Source organism: Acipenser ruthenus, chromosome 7, assembly GCF_902713425.1.
Source record: "Acipenser ruthenus chromosome 7, fAciRut3.2 maternal haplotype, whole genome shotgun sequence".
Classification (NCBI taxonomy): domain Eukaryota; kingdom Metazoa; phylum Chordata; class Actinopteri; order Acipenseriformes; family Acipenseridae; genus Acipenser; species Acipenser ruthenus.
This window is the reverse complement of record NC_081195.1, coordinates 5904535-5924285: the sequence shown is the minus strand read 5'-3', so window position 1 is coordinate 5924285 and position 19751 is coordinate 5904535. Positions and strand designations below refer to the sequence as shown.

Sequence of the window (19751 nt, the reverse complement as noted above, 5' to 3'; positions counted from 1 at the left end):
TTCATCATTAGGGATATAAACTGGCATTTCCTATGGTGCATTTTGCTGGGAGTGAATTTAACCAAGAGACTAACATAATTAATCAGAATTAAGTACGAATTTGCACAAAATGAAGGTGATACACTTCCCTCAAACGGGAGTTGTATTTATATTTTTGGAGCCTAAACTATCTCAAATGTGGACAATCAGTTATTACACAAAGTATTTAATCTGTTGGACTCTTTCTTGCATTTTGAAGAAACTCTAAACTGTTTGGGGTGTCATAACCATGTTATAACTGAAACTACTCATCATCTCAACTCTGTAATGAGTCATTTGACATTTAAAAAATGCAGTGTTATTGGCAGCAATTCAAAAAGATCAATTAAAATGGATATTTATTTAGGCTGTTTTAATGTTGAATGTGTCACAACCACTGTTCAAAAATTTGCTTTTCATGTCAGAATGATTTGGCATTCTAACTGCTGCATGCTACAACTGTGACCATAAACATTTTAACTGTGGAGATCCAGCTAATGTAACAGTGAAAAATCCATTTGGAATATGTTCAACTAACCAATTTAGTAAAATGCTTGTGTAATTTGGGACTGAAATGACCTTGGCGCTCAGTGGTGAATATATGGACAAAATCCAAAAGTATGTAGTCAATATAATTCTGGGGCTTTGCTATGTAAATTATGATAATGCATTTGAAACACTTACTTTGATCCATTGGTGATTCTAAGAGAAAAGGTCTTTTATCAAAATGGGTGTTTTTTCCAAAGCCATATGTGTGTGTCTTTAATAGCATACGCTGTACTCGGCAGTTAGTTAGCAGATTTAAGTGCAACGGCATTGACAATATTTCTTCTGTCTATTCTTTAACATGGATGACTAATGATGGATTGGTCTTGTGACCTTTGACTTCTATCTGTTGATCAAGCTTGTTAACAACAGTGCCCCCTACTTATGATGTATTTTTAATTGGCTTCTCTTGTTTCAATGCTGTTTATTGGTTTTCTTCTTGATAATTTAATTTTATTGGAAAGTGTCTGCTGCAGCAAAATTTTGTAAATAATCCGAAACGAAATAATTGGCAGGGACTCCTCCTCATCACACAACAACGAACCCTACTGGCCAGACATCGAGCATATTCAGAGTGGATAAAAAGGAGGGCTGATCTGTGTTCCCTGGGATCGGTAGCCCCCCTGCCTCTGCTCTGGATTGCTCGGCGTCAAAGCGATTCTGGCTTTAGGCTTGAGACGCTTACACGCCCTCAGAACGTCTGTGCTGTGTGGGGACCTGCTGCGATGAGGGGAAAAAACAGAATTGGATATTCCAAATTGGGGGGGGGGGGGGGGAGATAAATACAAATAATAATTGGTCACGCTAAATTTTATTTATTTATTTATTTGTTTATTTATTTATTTATTTTTAATAATCCAGTATAGCAATGAATTCCAGTTCTCTGAACAAGTTCCTTGCAATATGAAGAAACTGGTAAATATAACCAGCAAGTATTTTCCTCTCAGAGGTAACAGAGCATTCTCTTCACTCCTTTTGTTTTTCTGTTTCTTCTCCTTGCTTTCAGAACAAGATTTTCATTTACAGAGGGAAGGAATACGAGCGGCGTGAGGACTTTGAGGCAAGGCTATTAACCCAGTTCCCTAATGCGGACAAAATGAAGACGACTACTTCACCAGGCGATGACATTAAAAACTCGCCAGGACAATGTATCCTTGAAAATCTGCGGCATGTGTTAACTTTAATAATGGGTACATTTCTCACAAAGTCCTTGTAAACAAGATGTTGCATTTCATTTGATGTGCCTTCATTTGATATTTTCAGATCCATTTTAAAGCCCACAGTTCTACTCATATTTGACATTTAAAGAAACCTAAAGCACTACTGATCTCCAAACATGGAAAAGGTGTTAATTAATGTGTAACAATTGGGAGGAGGAGGGAGTGGGGGGTGTGATGATCTCCAAACACAGAAAAGGTGTAAATTGATGCTTTAAAAAAAAGTGTGTTCAGAATCTTTAGTTTTTTCACCTTGTTTCATTACTGAATTTCATTAACACTATCTGTTGTTGTGGTTGTGTGTGTGTGTGAGAACTCATTCCTTAACATTGTGGAAAAGATATCCAGTGTTTCACCGTGAAGCCAATACTGGAGCTTCCACCAAAGTTTCAGAACAAGCCTGTATCAGAGCAAATATTGAGGTAATCATTTGTGGTTGATGCTCCTCGTGAAGAGTGCAATCAACATACACATTGCATGTATAGCTGTGATTCGAACAGTATGTTACAGAAAGGCATTTATTTTGGTGAACACAATGCTTGCAAAGTGATGGTGTCATTACTGTAATGTGGTACCTGTCATTTTTATTGATGCGTCCTGTTTTTATTATTATTTTTTTGCATCGACTTCAGTACCCTGATTGGCGACGTTCAGAACATTGCACTACTCCACAGCTTGTTCCTCAGGAATGACAACTTGCATGAACTACACAGGGGTGTGCATTGTAGTACGAGAAATTGGGATCAAATGGGATCAAGGATCGATTTTCAGATGTGTTCGTTTTCCTTTTAAAAGGGAAAACCAGTGTCCAAGGGATTGTTTGAATACCTATAACCTCTGATCCCAGACCCCCTGCTACAATGAAAGTCTGGTGGTTGGTTGGATAGTTAGAGGAATGGCAGCATGTTGCGAGCAGATACCAAGCCTCCTGCATATGAAATTCAGCCCATACAAGCTGTGTAAATTAAGCCTGGATGCCAAAGATGCATCTTAAAACAGCGTGCTGTATAAATAATACATGATATTCGCTAAAAGATTAAGTTGTGTCAAAAAGTATTCATGCTCATGAGTTGAGGAAACTTTTATAGATTTTATTTATTAGTTATTTTTTCCCTGTTATGTGGTTTTTCAAATTGGATTTTGTTGTCAAGAACTGGCGCCCCTGAGTGTAATTGATGTGATTTACTGAAATAAAGTTTGAAAAAGATAGAAAACACAGTTATTGCAGATGAAGGTGGCTATTATGGAAATGTCACAGCTACACTAAACATCATTTTTTATCGCTTTGCTTTTAAGTCATGGAAATTATTTATTTATTTATTTATTTTTTAAAACATAATTTTAAGCTGAAAACAATAATACCTGTGATTTTGCCAAAATGTCAGACCAATTGTTTTTGAGGGTAAGAATGCTTTAAAAAAAAAAAAAAAGATGCCTGGAATTGTAATGTTTTATTGCTGTCTTGGTTGTTACATATCAGGCTGAAAACATATATAAATAAGAAATAAAGCTTCAGAGTTTGCACTTTCGAGAGTATCAGTAGGTCATTTGAGCTTGAGAATGGAGAACATAATGGGACATCACAAATATCATTTTCTAAGTGTGAAAGTCTGTTAACCTTGAGCGGTGAGGTCACCCTAACCAGTAATATGCTTTTGGCACATACACTGCTTGTATTGCATAGCTGCTTGCATTGTATCTGATATTTGGACCTGCAGCATACACATGGCCATCAGATTTTAATGTGACTTTAAGAGTTAATTAATAGTCTTCTGTTGCCTTCCAGTTTGATTGAACACATTTTTAAAGCACTGTGTGTCCTATGGAATTAAGTCACAGTCTGTGCAATGCGTACCACAAATGATCCTCAAGGACTTGTCTACAATTAAAATGTTAAGAAATCCTTCCATGGTTACTAGATATAGATCCTTTATTTGCCTTAAAGAACCTAATCAAACTGTTTAACCAAGCTTAAAAGTGCATGATTGCACATTCTATACTCTAGTGGTGTGTAGGATTATGTTGCATTTTCTTTTTCTTTTCTAGTTTCTACACTATAAATGAGGTCCAGAAGTTTCAGTACTCCAGACCAATAAGGAAAGGGGAGAAGGATCCAGACAATGAATTTTCAGTAAGAATCATTTTCTTACTCATTTTAGTGCATGGTGTTAGTGTATGTATATAGCCAGCCAGAGTTCAGGTTTCTGTACAGTCTTAACAGCATTAAGATGGTAAAAAAGATTCCAGTAATTTGATGTGTTGTTTGATACCAAATGGATTCATGGAAAGGGATTAGTTTGGCCACAATCCAAGAGATGATGATGTACAATTGAGGGTTGTTTGTGTGTGTGTGTGTGTGTGTGTGTGTGTGTGTGTGTGTGTGTATATATATATATATATATATACACATACACATACAGAGAGAGAGAGAGAGAGATGGTTCAAAATGATTAAATATTTGATTCCTGCTTATTTGTATTCTTCAACAAAAAATCTATGTGTTTATTATTATTATTATTATTATTATTATTATTATTATTATTATTATTATTATTATTATTATTATTATTTTATTTCTTAGCAGATGCTCTTATCCAGGGTGACTTACAGTCGTAAACACAAATACATTTCAAGAATCACAGTACAAACATGGTTTAAAAACATGGTTGTAAAACCTATTGAAGAAACACGTTTATTTTTCAATGTTTTTCAGTAGAGTGTCTTGCATCGGTCCCCAATGTTATGTAGTGATTTTTGAGTGAATCAAGCCTTCATATAACTGCTGTCTAGGTTTTCACACCTGCTAACAATACTGTAAATGAGTTTAAGGGAGATGTTCCATTGGGGCTTTGTAATATTAAATATAAATGTACTACATAGACCTTTGTAATTATGGGTCTGCAAAGATGAAAACAAAGTGCATAGTTGACCAGGGCAGCAGAATTCAGGTAAGATGATTTGAAGGAGTCTTTCCCTTTTTTAAACAGCAAGTTATTTGACTGGTTAGTTGGTAAACACTGCAGCCATTATGCCCTGTACCACTGTAAACAGCAGTGGAGAGTAGTGGTTAGGGCTCTGGACTCTTGACCGGAGGGTCGTGGGTTCAATCCCAGGTGGGGGTCACTGCTGCTGTACCCTTGAGCAAGGTACTTTACCTAGATTGCTCCAGTAAAAACCCAACTGTATAAATGGGTCATTGTATGTCAAAATAATGTGATATCTTGTAACAATTGTAAGTCACCCTGGATAAGGGCGTCTGCTAAGAAATAAATAATAATAAAATAATAACAAACAAATGGTGCAAGACACCATTGTGTTTTTGTGGTGTGTGGACCCAAACTCCATTTCCAAGATGGATTTGAAGATGTCCCAGAAGGACATTCCCAATGGATGTCGGTTCATTATTTAAGTTGACCTGCATTCATTCTGGTGCAGTAACTCTGACCTCTTATCTTTTAACTAATAATATTCCTTATTGAGGGGTATCTATTCTTGATCTCAGAAAACCAAGAACACAGAAAAACTGGAATAGTCCATATTAAACATGTATTTTTGAACATATTTTGTATAAAGAGCAGCCTTTTTCCCAAGTTAATTCTATTAAATACATGTAATGTAAGTCATCAGTCCCTCTGGTCATGTGCTACTTTTGCAGGATACACATCTCATTTTAAAGGGTGTCTTGGAGCAAGCCATCATCATCACTAACTGTTATAAAAGGAAACCTCTGCACCCGTGCAATATAAAATGCAATTACTTTTAAAGGGTGTTTGTAACTATAGTTTAGGCCGGGTTTACAACATTCATGTTGCTGGAGGCTTTCAGTCGCTCATGGAGTGTGTATGTAAAATGTGTATGTAAAATTTGTGTATGTAAAAAGTGCACATCCAAAAGCAGGGTTTCGTTCAAATTGAAGAACAAGAAACATGCTCTGTAGAGCTCTAGCTTCAAACAAGTAGGGGTGGTATCTGGAACTTACATTAGAAGTAAAGCATTTCATTCATAAGCCTTTTCCTTTCTTTTACAGAATATGTGGATTGAAAGAACCACTTACGTAATAGCTTACAAGCTGCCAGGTATACTAAGATGGTTTGAAGTTGTATCTGTCTCCATGGTAAGTATGATGCATGATGAAACCAGTCAAGCCTCATAATCAAATAACTATCTCGGGCTTATCTAACAGGATACAATCAATATGATTCTTCCCCTTAAGTGTTGTAGACAGCTTGATCAGTGAACACATACGTGTCTCGCTACTAACTGACAGGCCTATGGAAATTTTCATAAGAGTGCATATTGGTTATTGGCGGAGGCTCAAACACTGTGATTAATTTGTAGTTCATTTGTAATTATGAACATACAAGTAGAAGCAATGCATCAACAAAGTGCAATTTTAAGCGGTAAAAGTAATGGATTTGCAGAAGGGAATTAACGTGCTCATGTCTTCAAAAAAGACCTGTGTTAATGTCATCATTTTGTGTCTTAATTGCTTCTTACATCATGCATGTCAGCAATGTTCTACGGTACGTGTGTTTTAAAGATTAAAGGATAGCTAATCTTGTTAGATTTTTTTTTTAACTCAGAATTTGCAAATGATTTGTTTTATTTTTATGTGAAATGTTCCTTGGTCCTTAGTGGCGTGTTTTTAAAGCTCGTCTGTGGGACTGAGAAGTGACACTGAGGAAAACATACAAAGAGAAGGTTAATCCTGAGTTAGTCCTGAGCAAAGTATGAAGAGCCTGCATTTTTTGTTCTCACACCTCAATGTGATGTGGAAGTGCACCAGGCACCAGGATTTGGTTCACTTGGACCCAGAACTGCCTGCTTTAAAATTGTTTTAGTTCCATTGGCTATATTGAAACCCAGGTCCTCGATGCAGCGTCGTGTACCTCAGGAAGAAAACAAACCTTCCTGGATTTCTCCTGTTTGTGAGCATTCGCTGTCAATCCGTATTAGAAATTAAAGGCCTAGGAAAACAGATTGTATATTCATAGCCTATTTAGAAGGATGGTTATTTTTGTTTCTTGTATCTCTGAAATGTAATTTGCATGTAAGTGATCAAATCCCACAGATTGTCCCCAGGATGATGATACAGGCAGTTGTATTCAGATGTAAAATGTTATGCAGAATGTCATTATGGTCTCTGTAGAGTCTGAATTGGAAATGGGATGCATGAAGATATTAGGTAACTCACCAGAACATTGAATTTGAGTTTTGAATTGTAGATTTTGTACACGTGAACAATTGATGACAGTGACTTTTACTTTGCACCTCTATTGTTTTTTCCCCTTGAAGCCTGGATTGCCAGAAGGAAACTCACACCTGAGCCCTTAAGTACAAAATGTGCTGTGTGACTTGGCGTAGGCAGCTTCTACATATGCACCTTTAATAATGTGCAGCTCATACAGACACAGAACACATATTCCACTAATGGCTGTCAATTTAGGATTTCCTTTTGTAAATCACAACTTGTAGGATTATTATAGCCCTCTTGTTAAGAGGAAAGATAATTTAAATGTCTTGCACATACTGTAGATGGGGAATGTCCTTTTTTTATAACAAAAAACTGTATCAGGCACATAAGGAATTGTTAATTGTTGGTTCTTTTGAATAAGTGATCTTTGTTTATATGGAATGTTGACCATTTACTCTCAGAATCTCATCTTCACTGTCTACATAGAAAGGTAAACAACATGTTTACTTTGACTTAAGCTAATCTTTTCCATACCACAACACTACACACTCAGTTCACTTCCTGTGCGACAGGAAACTGTCTACTTCCTGTATGACAGAACCCCACCTGACACCACTTAGTTTCCTCTGTGTAGCACAGAACAAAGTGTAAGTCTCAGACAGGCTGGGTCCTACTGCAGGTAACACAGGAAGTGAATAGGGACTAAAGCGTTGAGAGTAACAAGGTGAACAGCAATAACAATAAGAGACTTCAGCAGTGACTGTAGAAAATGTTTTTTAAAGCCTTGATATCTGCCCACTAGAAAGTTGTCAGATCCCACGATTTTGAAGTTCTGGCAGTTGTATTTCTATTACTACTACCAGTTAGTGCTGCTGCTGGTCACAGCTGTATTTACTATTTCAGCACATACTGTACAGTAACATTGACTGTGCCCTGTAGCATAGTAACTGCAAGTTTTTCCAAGCAGTCAGCATTGTGCGTAGTATAAAAAAGCAATTAGGTACCCACTATGACTGATACTGAATCTGCTTTGCCTCGTAAGATCCCAGTGCAGAGTCCTCTTGAGGAGAAATAGCTTTAAGGCCAGCACTTTGTGGCTCTGTGTTATATTTTGACACAGGGTGACATCTCATTTTGTATTCAAACAGGTCCAGGTATCCAGCCTCTGCCTGGTGTTTTCTTTGTAGCTTAGCGATGTGTTGAAGCAGTCAGAAACTGCAGGGTTAAAGGAGATAATAGAATGATTATTAACATGTAAACCACATTTCCATATTCCTGTGAGTTAGTGAGCACCATCTGCTGGTAAAGTCAGCCTTATACATATATTTGAAGGTTAAAATGTAAACGAGTATCTCTTCAGATACGTTTTTGAATACTACAAACTAATGCTATATATTGTTGCAAATTACAGTTTGCTTCATATGAGTAGGTTATTTCAAAGAGAGGGTGTATTTTATTAAAGGCGTTTGTTAGCACAATCTCAGTGAAACTAACACCCACACACACAAAAGTATCAAGCACACTCAGGCGGGTGAGGTCCTGTCTGATTCCAGTGAAAGATTGGCAAGCCGACTGCTTTGCTTCATTACAACGGTGTTTCTTTTAGCGGGAAATCAATGTTCCATCATTGGAGAATACAAGAGGTGGCCGCTTTCTAAGGAAATGTTGTTCACATTGCCGGAGCTAAGGTTTAAACTCATTATTTCCTGGCTTCCAGTTTCTACCTGTTAAATAATAACCTGTGCCTTCTAAGTTGTGACTAATTGTATCACAAATTGTTGCATTAATTCAAATTTATGTATAAAACTTATTTTTATAAATATACCTTATTTGTTTGAAGCCATATAGTTTGTGATGCATAATGATGGAACGTATGTATCTTGTGCCACGTTTTCTTCTGTTATCTGCAGGTTGAAATTAGTCCTTTGGAAAATGCAATAGAAACGATGCAGTTGACCAATGAGAAGATCAATAACGTGGTTCAGCGGCATTTGAACGATCCCAACCTGCCCATCAATCCTCTCTCCATGCTGCTTAATGGAATTGTGGATCCCGCTGTAATGGGAGGGTTTACAAATTATGAAAAGGTAACTATTTTTAGTTGAAATGTCACTTTTTGACGTAACCTTGATATCGAATGGTCACATTGGGTTATAATTGTGGCCAAGATCATTAACCAGATTTGTTTGTTATTGATGCAGTATTCAGCCATGGCAATGTCAGAATGGTTTTGAAAATGCCATGTTTCTGATTTAATTAATATGAAGCAAGAGATGTAATCCTGGTTTTGATTCACTACCATCTATTGCCCCAGCATTACCCACTCTCCTATCTCTGTGTTTAATATCTATAGTCTAATACACCAACCTCTTAATTTGAAGAGGAAATTAATGTTTGACCTTGGATCTCTTACTGTTTTATAGCATGACAGTTAATTTCTTTATTGTTATTTATGAAATCAAGTATGTGGATAATTTATGGTACATCAGAAATGTGTTTTTACTATTGGAACTGTAAAAATAGGTCTCTTCAATCAATTTTTATTTATAAAAAAAATCTGTATGAAACATAGAAATAAATTTTGGGTTTTACTATTTTGCTACAGTAAATCTCTCTATCCAGGAATCCATATATATTGTATAAATGGAAGTACCAACGCAGTGTTGTAATTGTTTACGATTGATGCAAGTAGAGGTGCAACACCATAATAGACCGCAGATCAAATTTCCATTCTTTGTTATTTATTATTTTAAAAGAACAAAGTTAAAAACAGAGCAAATTAAAAATAATTGAAATTTGATTTACGATATTTTATTATAGTGTTGCACCTCTACTGATCCCAGAGATAGCACCCAGAAATAGAAATACTGGTAATTATATTATATAATATAATAGACAGTGTGCGATACCAGCTTCATGTTTTGGACTGTGCTCTAATTGTTTCCCATGGTAGAGCTGTGGCTAATTTTCTTAATGCTTACAGTCGGAAAGCACAGTTTCTAATCGAATTTGGCCCCTAAAGAATTTGCAGAATTATGTTGTGGCAATTATGTTGTTGCAGCGTGTCTCTTCCCAATTTATTTTGTGACTCCTTATCCCATTATCTTCTTTTAAACATAATATATCTGAACTTTTGTGACTCACTGATTTTAGGGTGATATGGCAAATAGTAAAATATTTGACCGTCAAAATGTCTCTATACCTGGACTTTGTATTTCAAAACATTTCAAAATTCTGGAAGCTGTTGTGATCCTGAATGCCCCTACATTACAAACTGTTTTGAAGAAGCAGCATTTTGCAGCAATGCTAAGTTATTCGTACATACACCCTCAAGTGGATAAAAAAAAAATAATTAAATCGATAAAAGCTTAAACATCTATTTTCTGTCCATTTAAATTAGCTGTCAAACAAAAACTAGTTCATAACTCATCTGTAAAAGACTGACATCCATCTTACTATTTGTCTTCATAAATATATATGTGTGTGTATATGTGTATATATATATATATATATATACAACCAGTCGCTTTCTCTTATAAATCAACTTTATGCTGACACTTTGGTCGTAACTCTGGGGTCCTATTCCCTTGAAAATGTTATCATGACACTGAGCAATGTATTTTCTCCCCCTCTGTTGTCATCAGGCTTTCTTTACTGGGAAGTACATGCAAGAACACCCTGAGGATCAGGACAAGATTGAAAAACTAAAGGATCTGATAGCCTGGCAGGTAAGGCTGTGCTAGCAAAGTGTGATATTATGATCACGTGACTTTTTGGTTTCTTAATGATAAGAAAATGTTTGAAAAAACATTCTTTAAAAAAATAGTTACAGCTTTGTGAATAGAGCCCACTGTCTTTATAGTACACAGTATTTTTTTTTTTTTCTATGATACTGTCTGTCAAAAGTTGTACTACTTATATGTAGTCTTAACTCTCAATTAATTGATACAGACCACACACTGATTACGCGGTTTGGAAGCTGTGTGTCTTTTTATTCAAGTAAATAAAATATACTTGACAATTAGACTAATAGACAATGTGACAAGCAAGCATCTGAAGTAAATCAGATGTTTTAAATATCTTTTAGAAGACTTTAAGCTTGAAGGGAGCAATTGTTTCTCTCTTACAGGCAGCATGGTTAGTTAAAGATTAGATGCAATAAAAGACAAGGACATTCTGTCTGAATTTGATTTTGTTTTTTGAATGCAGAGATTGCCAAATCTAATAACTTCCTCTGAAATAAAAAGGCATTACTTTGTTTTGCAAGCCTTTATCTTTTTCAGGGAAAACTTTCTCAACTAAAGCATATAGAAAGAAAGAGAAAAAGAAAGAATGAGTAATGACACTACTGGTTCTTGAAGCCAACAGTATCATTTCACAGGGCTTCAGATGTTTACACATTAAAAAGAGTGAAAATGACATGTGCTCCTGTGTTTTTCCATACCTTAGAGCTGAAGCTCCTGAGAACTGAATTCTTTGAAAAGTTAAGGCTATAAACAGTCAGTTTCAATTACCTGTCTTAAGTGTTATGCAATGTGTAAGCTGGCTTCTCCCAAAAATTTAAGTGACATGAATGTTGTTTTTTGTTTTTTTTTGGTATGGCTGTCTCATCAGTCTCTTTGGTATGCTACTGATTCACAGTTATAATATGGCTTACAGACAAGTTCTAGTGTTCTGATGCCAATCCCAAGGTCTGTAAAGCAGGGGAATGAAGATTTGCACAGTGCAATAAACTATTTTCTACAGCTGATAAGTGATAACAGTGTACAGTGTGCTTGAACGTTAATGCGTGGAAATCTTGCCGATAAAGTCCTGTTACTTTAGAATGGCAGATCTTTGATACAGTAAGCACAAGTACCAGGAAGCAACAGCCACTTGTCATGTAGAGCATATCCCAAATCAAACTAAGAACACTCAGATCTTCAACAGAAGAAAAAGTGGAGCAGCCAATAACAGGTGTTGTTTTAGTGGTCATTTAAATATATTTATAATGCATGTCTTTTGTGAATGTAGCCATATCCCTGCTCTTTGACTGTGAATATTTTTGAAGCGGGGAGATATTTCTTTGAGCCAAAACTATGATTGAAATTAGTTGCAATAAAATACACGCTGACATTATTGGAGTGTTAGTTTGTGACCAGCTGGGTCTTTGAACTGCATCAAATCGACTGTACCTATTTTAAAAAGAGTATCATCTGTGGTGGTGAATGGCACAGAGTGATGTTATCTCTTTTATGTATTCCAGACCTTGCCTTCTTGCATGGCCAGCTTAAAAGTTCTGTACATCCAGTCACAGCCTTATCAGATGTATGCATCCTTGTCCTTGCTTCTGAAGGGCTCAGCTTGCACAGGTCTAATCAATATTTAAAAGTGTCTCCCATTTAAAAAAAAGATACATGTTCTGTAGCAATACACAGCGTAAATACTGGTGTCACTCGGTTTTCTTATTGGCAGGACTGGCAAAAATAAAGAAGAGATGTCTACAGGTGATAGGGTTTCCTGGTGGTCATACATGCAAGCATTTATTTATTTGGCTGTTTGCTTACATGCTGCTTGTAAAGCAATAACAATTGACAAGATATTCTTGTGCTGATGTAATTGCACTTGGGGTGCAGTGAGGAGTGCCTCACCATAATGAATCCAATGGGCTGTTTATTACTTATATAAAACTGCTCATTTAATACTACCTTCTTAGCTGTACAGTATAGTATCTAGGGTTTGTTAGTTCTTCAAAAAAGGCTGGGATGTCCGCTATAGTGTGGTTTTGCTGGGATTCAAGAACATGCCAAGAGAGAAAAAAAAGACTCCCATTGCATGGCAGTGTGATCCATTTCAGATTTTACCCTGAGCTGTGCAGGTAACAAGTTTCGGTGTATCTAATTAATCTCACAGTTAAACCTGGAGTGGCTGGAACTGCTATGCAATAGTAGTATTGTTCCCATCTGTACATTGCATGAACAATTCCTTTGATACTCCAGGTAATCAATTGATTAATTAATGAAATGATTAATACATCTTCTGATCTGTGTTGAGATCTGAGTTAAACAGGCAAAGGTTTAAATTCCTCCAAAGCAGAAGTTTCCTCTTGTGCACCTGTCTGTAACCATAGCTTTGTTGTACGTGTCTTTACATTTTCAGTAGTTTCATCTACAGGTAGCTCCCTGCCAACCATCTCCTTAATTTAGTGAATTGAACAAGTTAAATCATTGACCAGGTCTAAATAAACCTCACTTTTGCAGTATGCAACATAGGGGTACCAGTAATGAATACATTGTACAGCAGCTTCCAAGCAGTGTTTTTTTCAAAGCTAAAGGCATACATGTTAACCAGTAGATCATTTACTACAGCAGCAGTGTGGAGTAGTGGTTAGGGCTCTGGACTCTTGACCAGAGGGTTGTGGGTTCAGTCCCTAGTGGGGACACTGCTGCTGTAACCTTAAGCAAGATACTTTACCTAGATTGCTCCAGTAAAAAAAAAACCCAACTGTATAAATGGGTAATTGTATGTAAAAATAATGTGATATTGTAAGTCGCCTTGGATAAGGGCGTCTGCTAAGAAATAAATAATAATAATAAGCCACAGTCTTTCAGGACAGAGTACTAGATAAGTGTTATGTTGCAGAAAAATCACTACCTTTAAGAGTATTTTAGAAGGCAGACTGCATCCTTTGCGCTTGACTTGATGCTGTTAAAAGTTCAGGGAGTATGTCACAGGTATTTATTTTCATTTTGTCTGACAGTACTGCACCGTAATAGTCCAAGGATCTTGTTCTCTAAAACCCATAGATCAGCCATAACATAGACCCGTTTAATACAATCTGTGTATGTTTGTAACCCTAAATTAGAGAATCTACTATGAGATGCTAATTTCAGTTGTGTACAAAATCCTGATCCAAACTCTCTCTCCCATATATATAAAAAAAATAAAATAAAAGCAGCCAGCTACTCCCAATTTAGCATTCCTGCACCATGCCAATAGGAATTTACTGGCATTCACGGGAAACTTTGTGAGGTGTTGGCATAATGAAAGGCTTTAAACGCAATCACATGTAAAATAATAAGTCGCCCTGATAGTTCTGACAGGGGCTTCACATATTTGAATAACAAGTGGTTATGGTGCATAACAGCTTTGCAACTGATTCGTTTTGTGCAGCTCTGTTAGAACTGTTACTGCAAAACAAAAACAACAGCTTCAAATAAGAAAATATAATTAAAAAGTCTGTCACTTTGTCATTAGAGCAGATGGCTTTTTTTGCAAGCCTTGTTATCTCATCATTCGATCCTGTTTCAAGCTGGGATGACTGGTTCGTTTCATGGAATCTGTTAGAAAGCACAACAGCTAATTTAATCAAAACACCAAAAAATCGAGACAAGTCAAATGTCTAGTATAGAATCGCTATGGCTGATGCAAAATAGACTAATAGGCAAACAACTATTAAATATTGCAAAAAGATTAAAAAAATAAAGATTAACATCAACTTCTAACTAAATCCTAATATGTGAATAGAAAGATTATCATCATCACGTATTTTATAACGTGGACACTGGAATGCGAAAACAAATCAATAAATAACAAGACAGGAGGTATTAACACATAACCAGACTGCACCAAGATTACAAGACAAAGCTGAATTAAACTAGTTATGAAGCAGATGTTGAGTCCCGGCACTGAATCACTTTTCCAGGAGATGGAAATCTGGGAGATATCCTCCTCTGACGAGAATATGGAAACTGGACTATTTGATACTCTGTGCAACAAATTAATTAAATTCAATTAATGAATCACTACCTTTAGGGGCGTATTTCACCCCTTATCAAGGCATTTCAAAGAATGGATTTGATATATATGCCCTGAATCCAATACATTCAACAGTATGTGTTCTTGGAGTCAAGGTCATCTGCTCATAGTTTGATGTTTTCCCTGTGGGCTTTTATTGAACAATGAAAAGACTAATGAATGTGAAAGCAAACCTTTTAACATGAAAATAAACAGTACAACACTGAATAGCTTATGATATTGAACATCCACTTGTGTTGGGACCATTAATTAAATCACAATACGTTCAAAAGCTGTGAATCTGTTTCTATACAAAACCTTTTGCTTTTCATGTAAGCCTGTGTTGATCCCCTGCCCCCCCCCCATCCCCCCCCCTCCTGAAAACACTTTTACGGCACCCGTGGATTTTGAAAAGCTTAAAGGACAACTGAAATAAATGAGTTCCTTAGAGAATGGAATCAAGCCAAAACTCTCATTATCTATATACAGAATTTAAAAAGTCCCTTTTATAGAGAGGAAAATGTAAAAATCACACGTGTCTTCTCAGGGAACCTTAACCATTATTGCTGTAATTATTCAAACTTAGCTGTTTCAATTACTGCAAGTTACCTTATTACAATTTTCTACACTAAACTGTGTCATTGTTTTCCATTAGGTACAGTACTGTAAACAAATTCTATAAACACAAAATGGTACTGTAGAGTACACAGCAGCTGGCTATTACATGTAAGAGGTGCCACTCTGATGCCACTGAGACTTTATGCAGGGAGTGACCCTTGACCAGCTTCGCCCAATTTAAATGCATTATTGAAGAAGCACTTAGCCCTGCTGCAGGGCTTTGAAGAAAAGCATGCAACACTATGAGTTGGCAAAAGGCAACAAGATAATTGTGAAAATGACCCCAGCCTAAGAGGATGAATGAATGAAAGAGCACACTCCAGGAGCCTGCTTGGTCTTACAAATGTTTTTTGTACCTATTTTTCCTTGGCATTTTATCTAAAAGAGCAAATGGCATCACTTTTTTTTTCTTTAAGCACAATTCTATTGCATAGGCCTGCATTCAGACCCATTCATATCATGGTAATAGCAGCTTTACTTGCAGTGTGTTCTTTGTTGAAGATTGGTTAGGGAACAATCTCCAGACAGGCAAGGATCTATTGAGAACAGGTTACCACATGACGCTTGCTTTGGCCACAGGGATTTACAATAATTAATAATGTCATCACCCTGTACAGGCAAAATACTTGGATCAAAATATTTTTCCGCTTTTTTTTCTCATTGAGTATTATCATAACTTGCTCAACTAGTAATTTATTGCTTTAAGGATGTTTGTGTTCAAGCTGCCTACACCATGCCATTCGCCTACTTAAAATGCTATCAATTACTCCTTTCTCATAACCAGCTGAATTCTTGGTTTCCAGGGGCAGCATTTTAATGAGTGAGGGTGGAGTGCACAGAACAGCAACGGTCGTGGGTAACTGAAGAAAATCAGCTAAAGCTGGGTTGTTGTGCTCCCCATTAAAACCAGCTGTTTGTACAGATCTAAGACATTTTTTAAAGAATTTGTTTATGCAAAGGCGGCATTCAAAATGCATTTATATCTAAAGCTATAAAGCTGTTTCTACACAGTGCAAGTTAAGATCCTGTTTTGATTTTCCTTGCTGGATGATCTATTCTTATTCAGAAAGTAATCTCTGCAGAAAATACATAAATACCAAAGTTGCTGTTTTGTTCCGTCTTTAATAACTGATATTTTATTTGTATTGATTGGTTGAAGCACAAAAATAAGTGCTGCAGGTTAGAGCAGTCTCCTTTCACAAGCCAAAAAAAAACACACTTTTACGTATTATACACAGGGTTGACATTTAAAATATAGTAGTATATATGCTAGATTTAAATATGCATGAAAGAGAACAACGATTGGTAACTGTGGTTTGTCTTGCTAGAGTAGCTTTTCTCTTGGGTTTTACTCAATCGTTTGTTTTCATTGCCCTAATGCATTGCTTTATCATCCCTTCCGGAGGTTGTCACAGGCTTGTTCTTTCAATGACAGCATCAAAGAGTTGTTGCAGTTATAGTTATCATTTAAACAAAACCTTACAGCTGCAGTGCCCTTGGATTGAATGGAATGATCAAGCAGGATTAGAACATTGGACAGTGTTCTAGAACTGAGCACTATATGAACCCCCACTTAAAGGAAATAAAATAAAAATATGTTCTTATGATTTTACATTTGATTTGAAAGTTAGTTTAATCCAGTTATTATTGGTGAGTTATGTATGTTCTACTTTCTCTGTACGTTTTGATATGATTGTTCTCTACTGTTTGTTTCTTTACAGATCCCATTCCTGGCTGAAGGAATCCGCATACATGGAGAGAAAGTTACAGAAGCATTGAGACCCTTCCATGAGAGGTTGGAAGCTTGCTTTAAGCAGCTAAGAGAAAAAGTAGAAAAGCAGTATGGGGTCAAAGCACTTGTAAGTAAATCCAGAACCTGCCTGATATTAAATATGTATGCATGAAGATTGTTAGTCATGTTTTGAGCTACTTCAGGGAATTTAGAGATAGGCGTACGTGAAATAAAAATACTCTCTAAAATTACAGCTTTCTGTAAATGTAATTACTTACTCTTAATTTATTTGTATTTAAATAATTTTTAGATGTATTCTTTATTAGCCTTTTTTAGCAAAGTGGCTTCACATGAATAAACCTCCAAATTAACACTAATGAGCACAACTATTGCAGATGCATTCCATCGAAGTGTATGTGTGTATATATATATATATATAGAGAGAGAGAGAGAGAGAGAGATACAGGCATTATCAACATTAGGTAGATGGATTACTTTAACAATTAAGCATGCTTAAAATTCAAAGGTAGAGCACAGCACAGTCACGCTAAAGAATCAAGAAGTGCAGTTAACATATTGATTTAGTATAATTTAAGGTTGCTGCAGTATGTCCACTGTTTTGTCATTTGAAATATTTTCAACAAAACATTAAACTTTAAAGCTACAGTGTGCAGTGCAAAAGCACATAATGAAAAACCACATTTGTAGGTGAAAAAGCTATAATAAAAGTTGCTACATTTAAAAAAATTTTAGTCCACTAAAATAAATGGCTTTGCATAATCTCTGTAAGTAAGAAATTGGATTTTCCAGTGTGAAAACGCAACATGAAATAATAAATTAACATGGAATCCAAAGTAGCACTATAGCATCAATGTTGAATACAAATGACTGTTACAAGCTCTTGCAGTGTCTAAAATGTTTTTTTGGTTTTTTTTTTAATCAAAAATATGGACTGTAGCAAAACAACACGAAAGGGTAATCAATCAGACTGCAGAGTCTGCATCATATGATTTGAAAACACCTCATCTGAACCTTCATCATTGGTGATGCATGCAATTGTCTGAATCATTAATGCACAGATCAACGACTTCTAGGCAGTTTTTTCTATTCACGTGAGCCGTGATAATTACTCTCAGGCATTATTTGCGCATGGTTATTAAGGAAATGAATGGTGCAAATTTTACTTTCGTTCAGACCGGGGGGTTGACTCGGCAGAATCTGGTATGTGTGTGTGTGTGTGTATATATATATATATATATATATATATGTATGTATATATGTATGTGTGTATATATATATATATATATATATATATATATATATATATATGTATATGATAGATAGATAGATAGATAGATAGATAGATAGATAGATAGATAGATACAAATATCGTTTGTGCACAAAAAGTTTCTATACGAATTGAGGTGCTGGCCAAAAAGTACTTAATGTCGAAATGAGTGTCTCTGCATTAGTGGGATTTGTTCAGCAGTAGTATAATGATCAATAAACTTACTATAGCAGCTGCAAAGAGCAGGTTTGGCCGCACACCCAAAGGATTCTTCTTTATCCTTTTAGATCTTTGAATGTGAGCAATTCATTAATAAAAAAGGTGAACACTCCGTATTCCAAAACTTATTAAAATCGTTAGCGTATACAACGCGTTTCGACACGGAATGTGTCTTCATCAGGTTCAACTGTGTTATAAAGTGCCGTACAAATCCTGCTCTATATATACACAGGTAAAATAACTAATTGCACTATGAAGTCATTAGTTAAAACAGTTACTCCAGTAATATTTTATATATATATATGTATATATATATATATATATATATATATAGAGAGAGAGAGAGAGAGAGAGAGAGAGAGAGAGAGAGAGAGAGAGAGAGAGAGAGAGAGAGAGAGAGAGAGAGAGAGAGAGAGAGAGAGAGAGAGAGAGAGAGAGAGAGAGAGAGAGAGAGAGAGAGAGAGAGAGAGAGAGAGAGAGAGAGAGAGAGAACACCATTACATCATGTAAGAATAAGTCATGGATTTGAATATAAAAAATAACAAGTAGTTGTCATGCCATCAAAAACCTATAAATACCTCCAACCAAGTGTACTTGACAGCTAATATTATACATCAAATTCCTCTTACATTTTGTTTAAAAAAAAAAAAAAAAAAGCATTTTATTATTATTGAAACAAATCAAAAAACAAACACAACATTTTTCAACACATAGTGTGTCTTCATCAGGTGTTACAGCGATTTATATTGAAAGAAAGATGCAACTTTATTACTTGAGCCTTGTTAAAATAATGTTTGCCCTTTTTAAGAAACCTCTTTGTAATGAGCCAGACTCCTACTTGTTATTTCCCAGGGTTTCATTGATTCAGAAGAGATACATGTGACGCATCAATAACACGTTTACCACCACCAGGGGTGATGACTAAGGGAACCTGCACATTTGTTGTTATCCTGCCAGTGTTGCTACTCCTAACAGAAGTGCTAGGACACATTTGCAGCAAGTAATGCTTTTGAGTAAACTGATAGCTTACTACAAGAATATGAAAGAATATTTAATTGCTGCTTTCTAATCAGTAAAACCTCAATTGTAATCAAAAAAATAAATTAAAACTAGGTCACTGGGGTCCCCAAGTGGTTCATCCAG

At 35.9% G+C, this 19751-nt stretch overlaps 1 protein-coding gene across 3 annotated transcripts in view; it reads left to right on the top strand.

Annotated features, from left to right (window-relative positions):
- The window catches only part of LOC117415126 (dedicator of cytokinesis protein 1), a 212040-nt gene that overhangs the window by 186677 nt on the left and 5612 nt on the right, over window positions 1–19751 (top strand). For all 3 annotated transcript variants that reach the window (XM_059026209.1, XM_034025106.3, XM_059026208.1), the window contains exons 41-47: window positions 1571–1712; window positions 2122–2203; window positions 3828–3912; window positions 5809–5895; window positions 8886–9062; window positions 10620–10703; window positions 17091–17228. In XM_059026209.1, the coding sequence (XP_058882192.1) occupies window positions 1571–1712; window positions 2122–2203; window positions 3828–3912; window positions 5809–5895; window positions 8886–9062; window positions 10620–10703; window positions 17091–17228 (795 nt within the window). The remainder of the gene's footprint in view (window positions 1–1570; window positions 1713–2121; window positions 2204–3827; window positions 3913–5808; window positions 5896–8885; window positions 9063–10619; window positions 10704–17090; window positions 17229–19751) is intronic.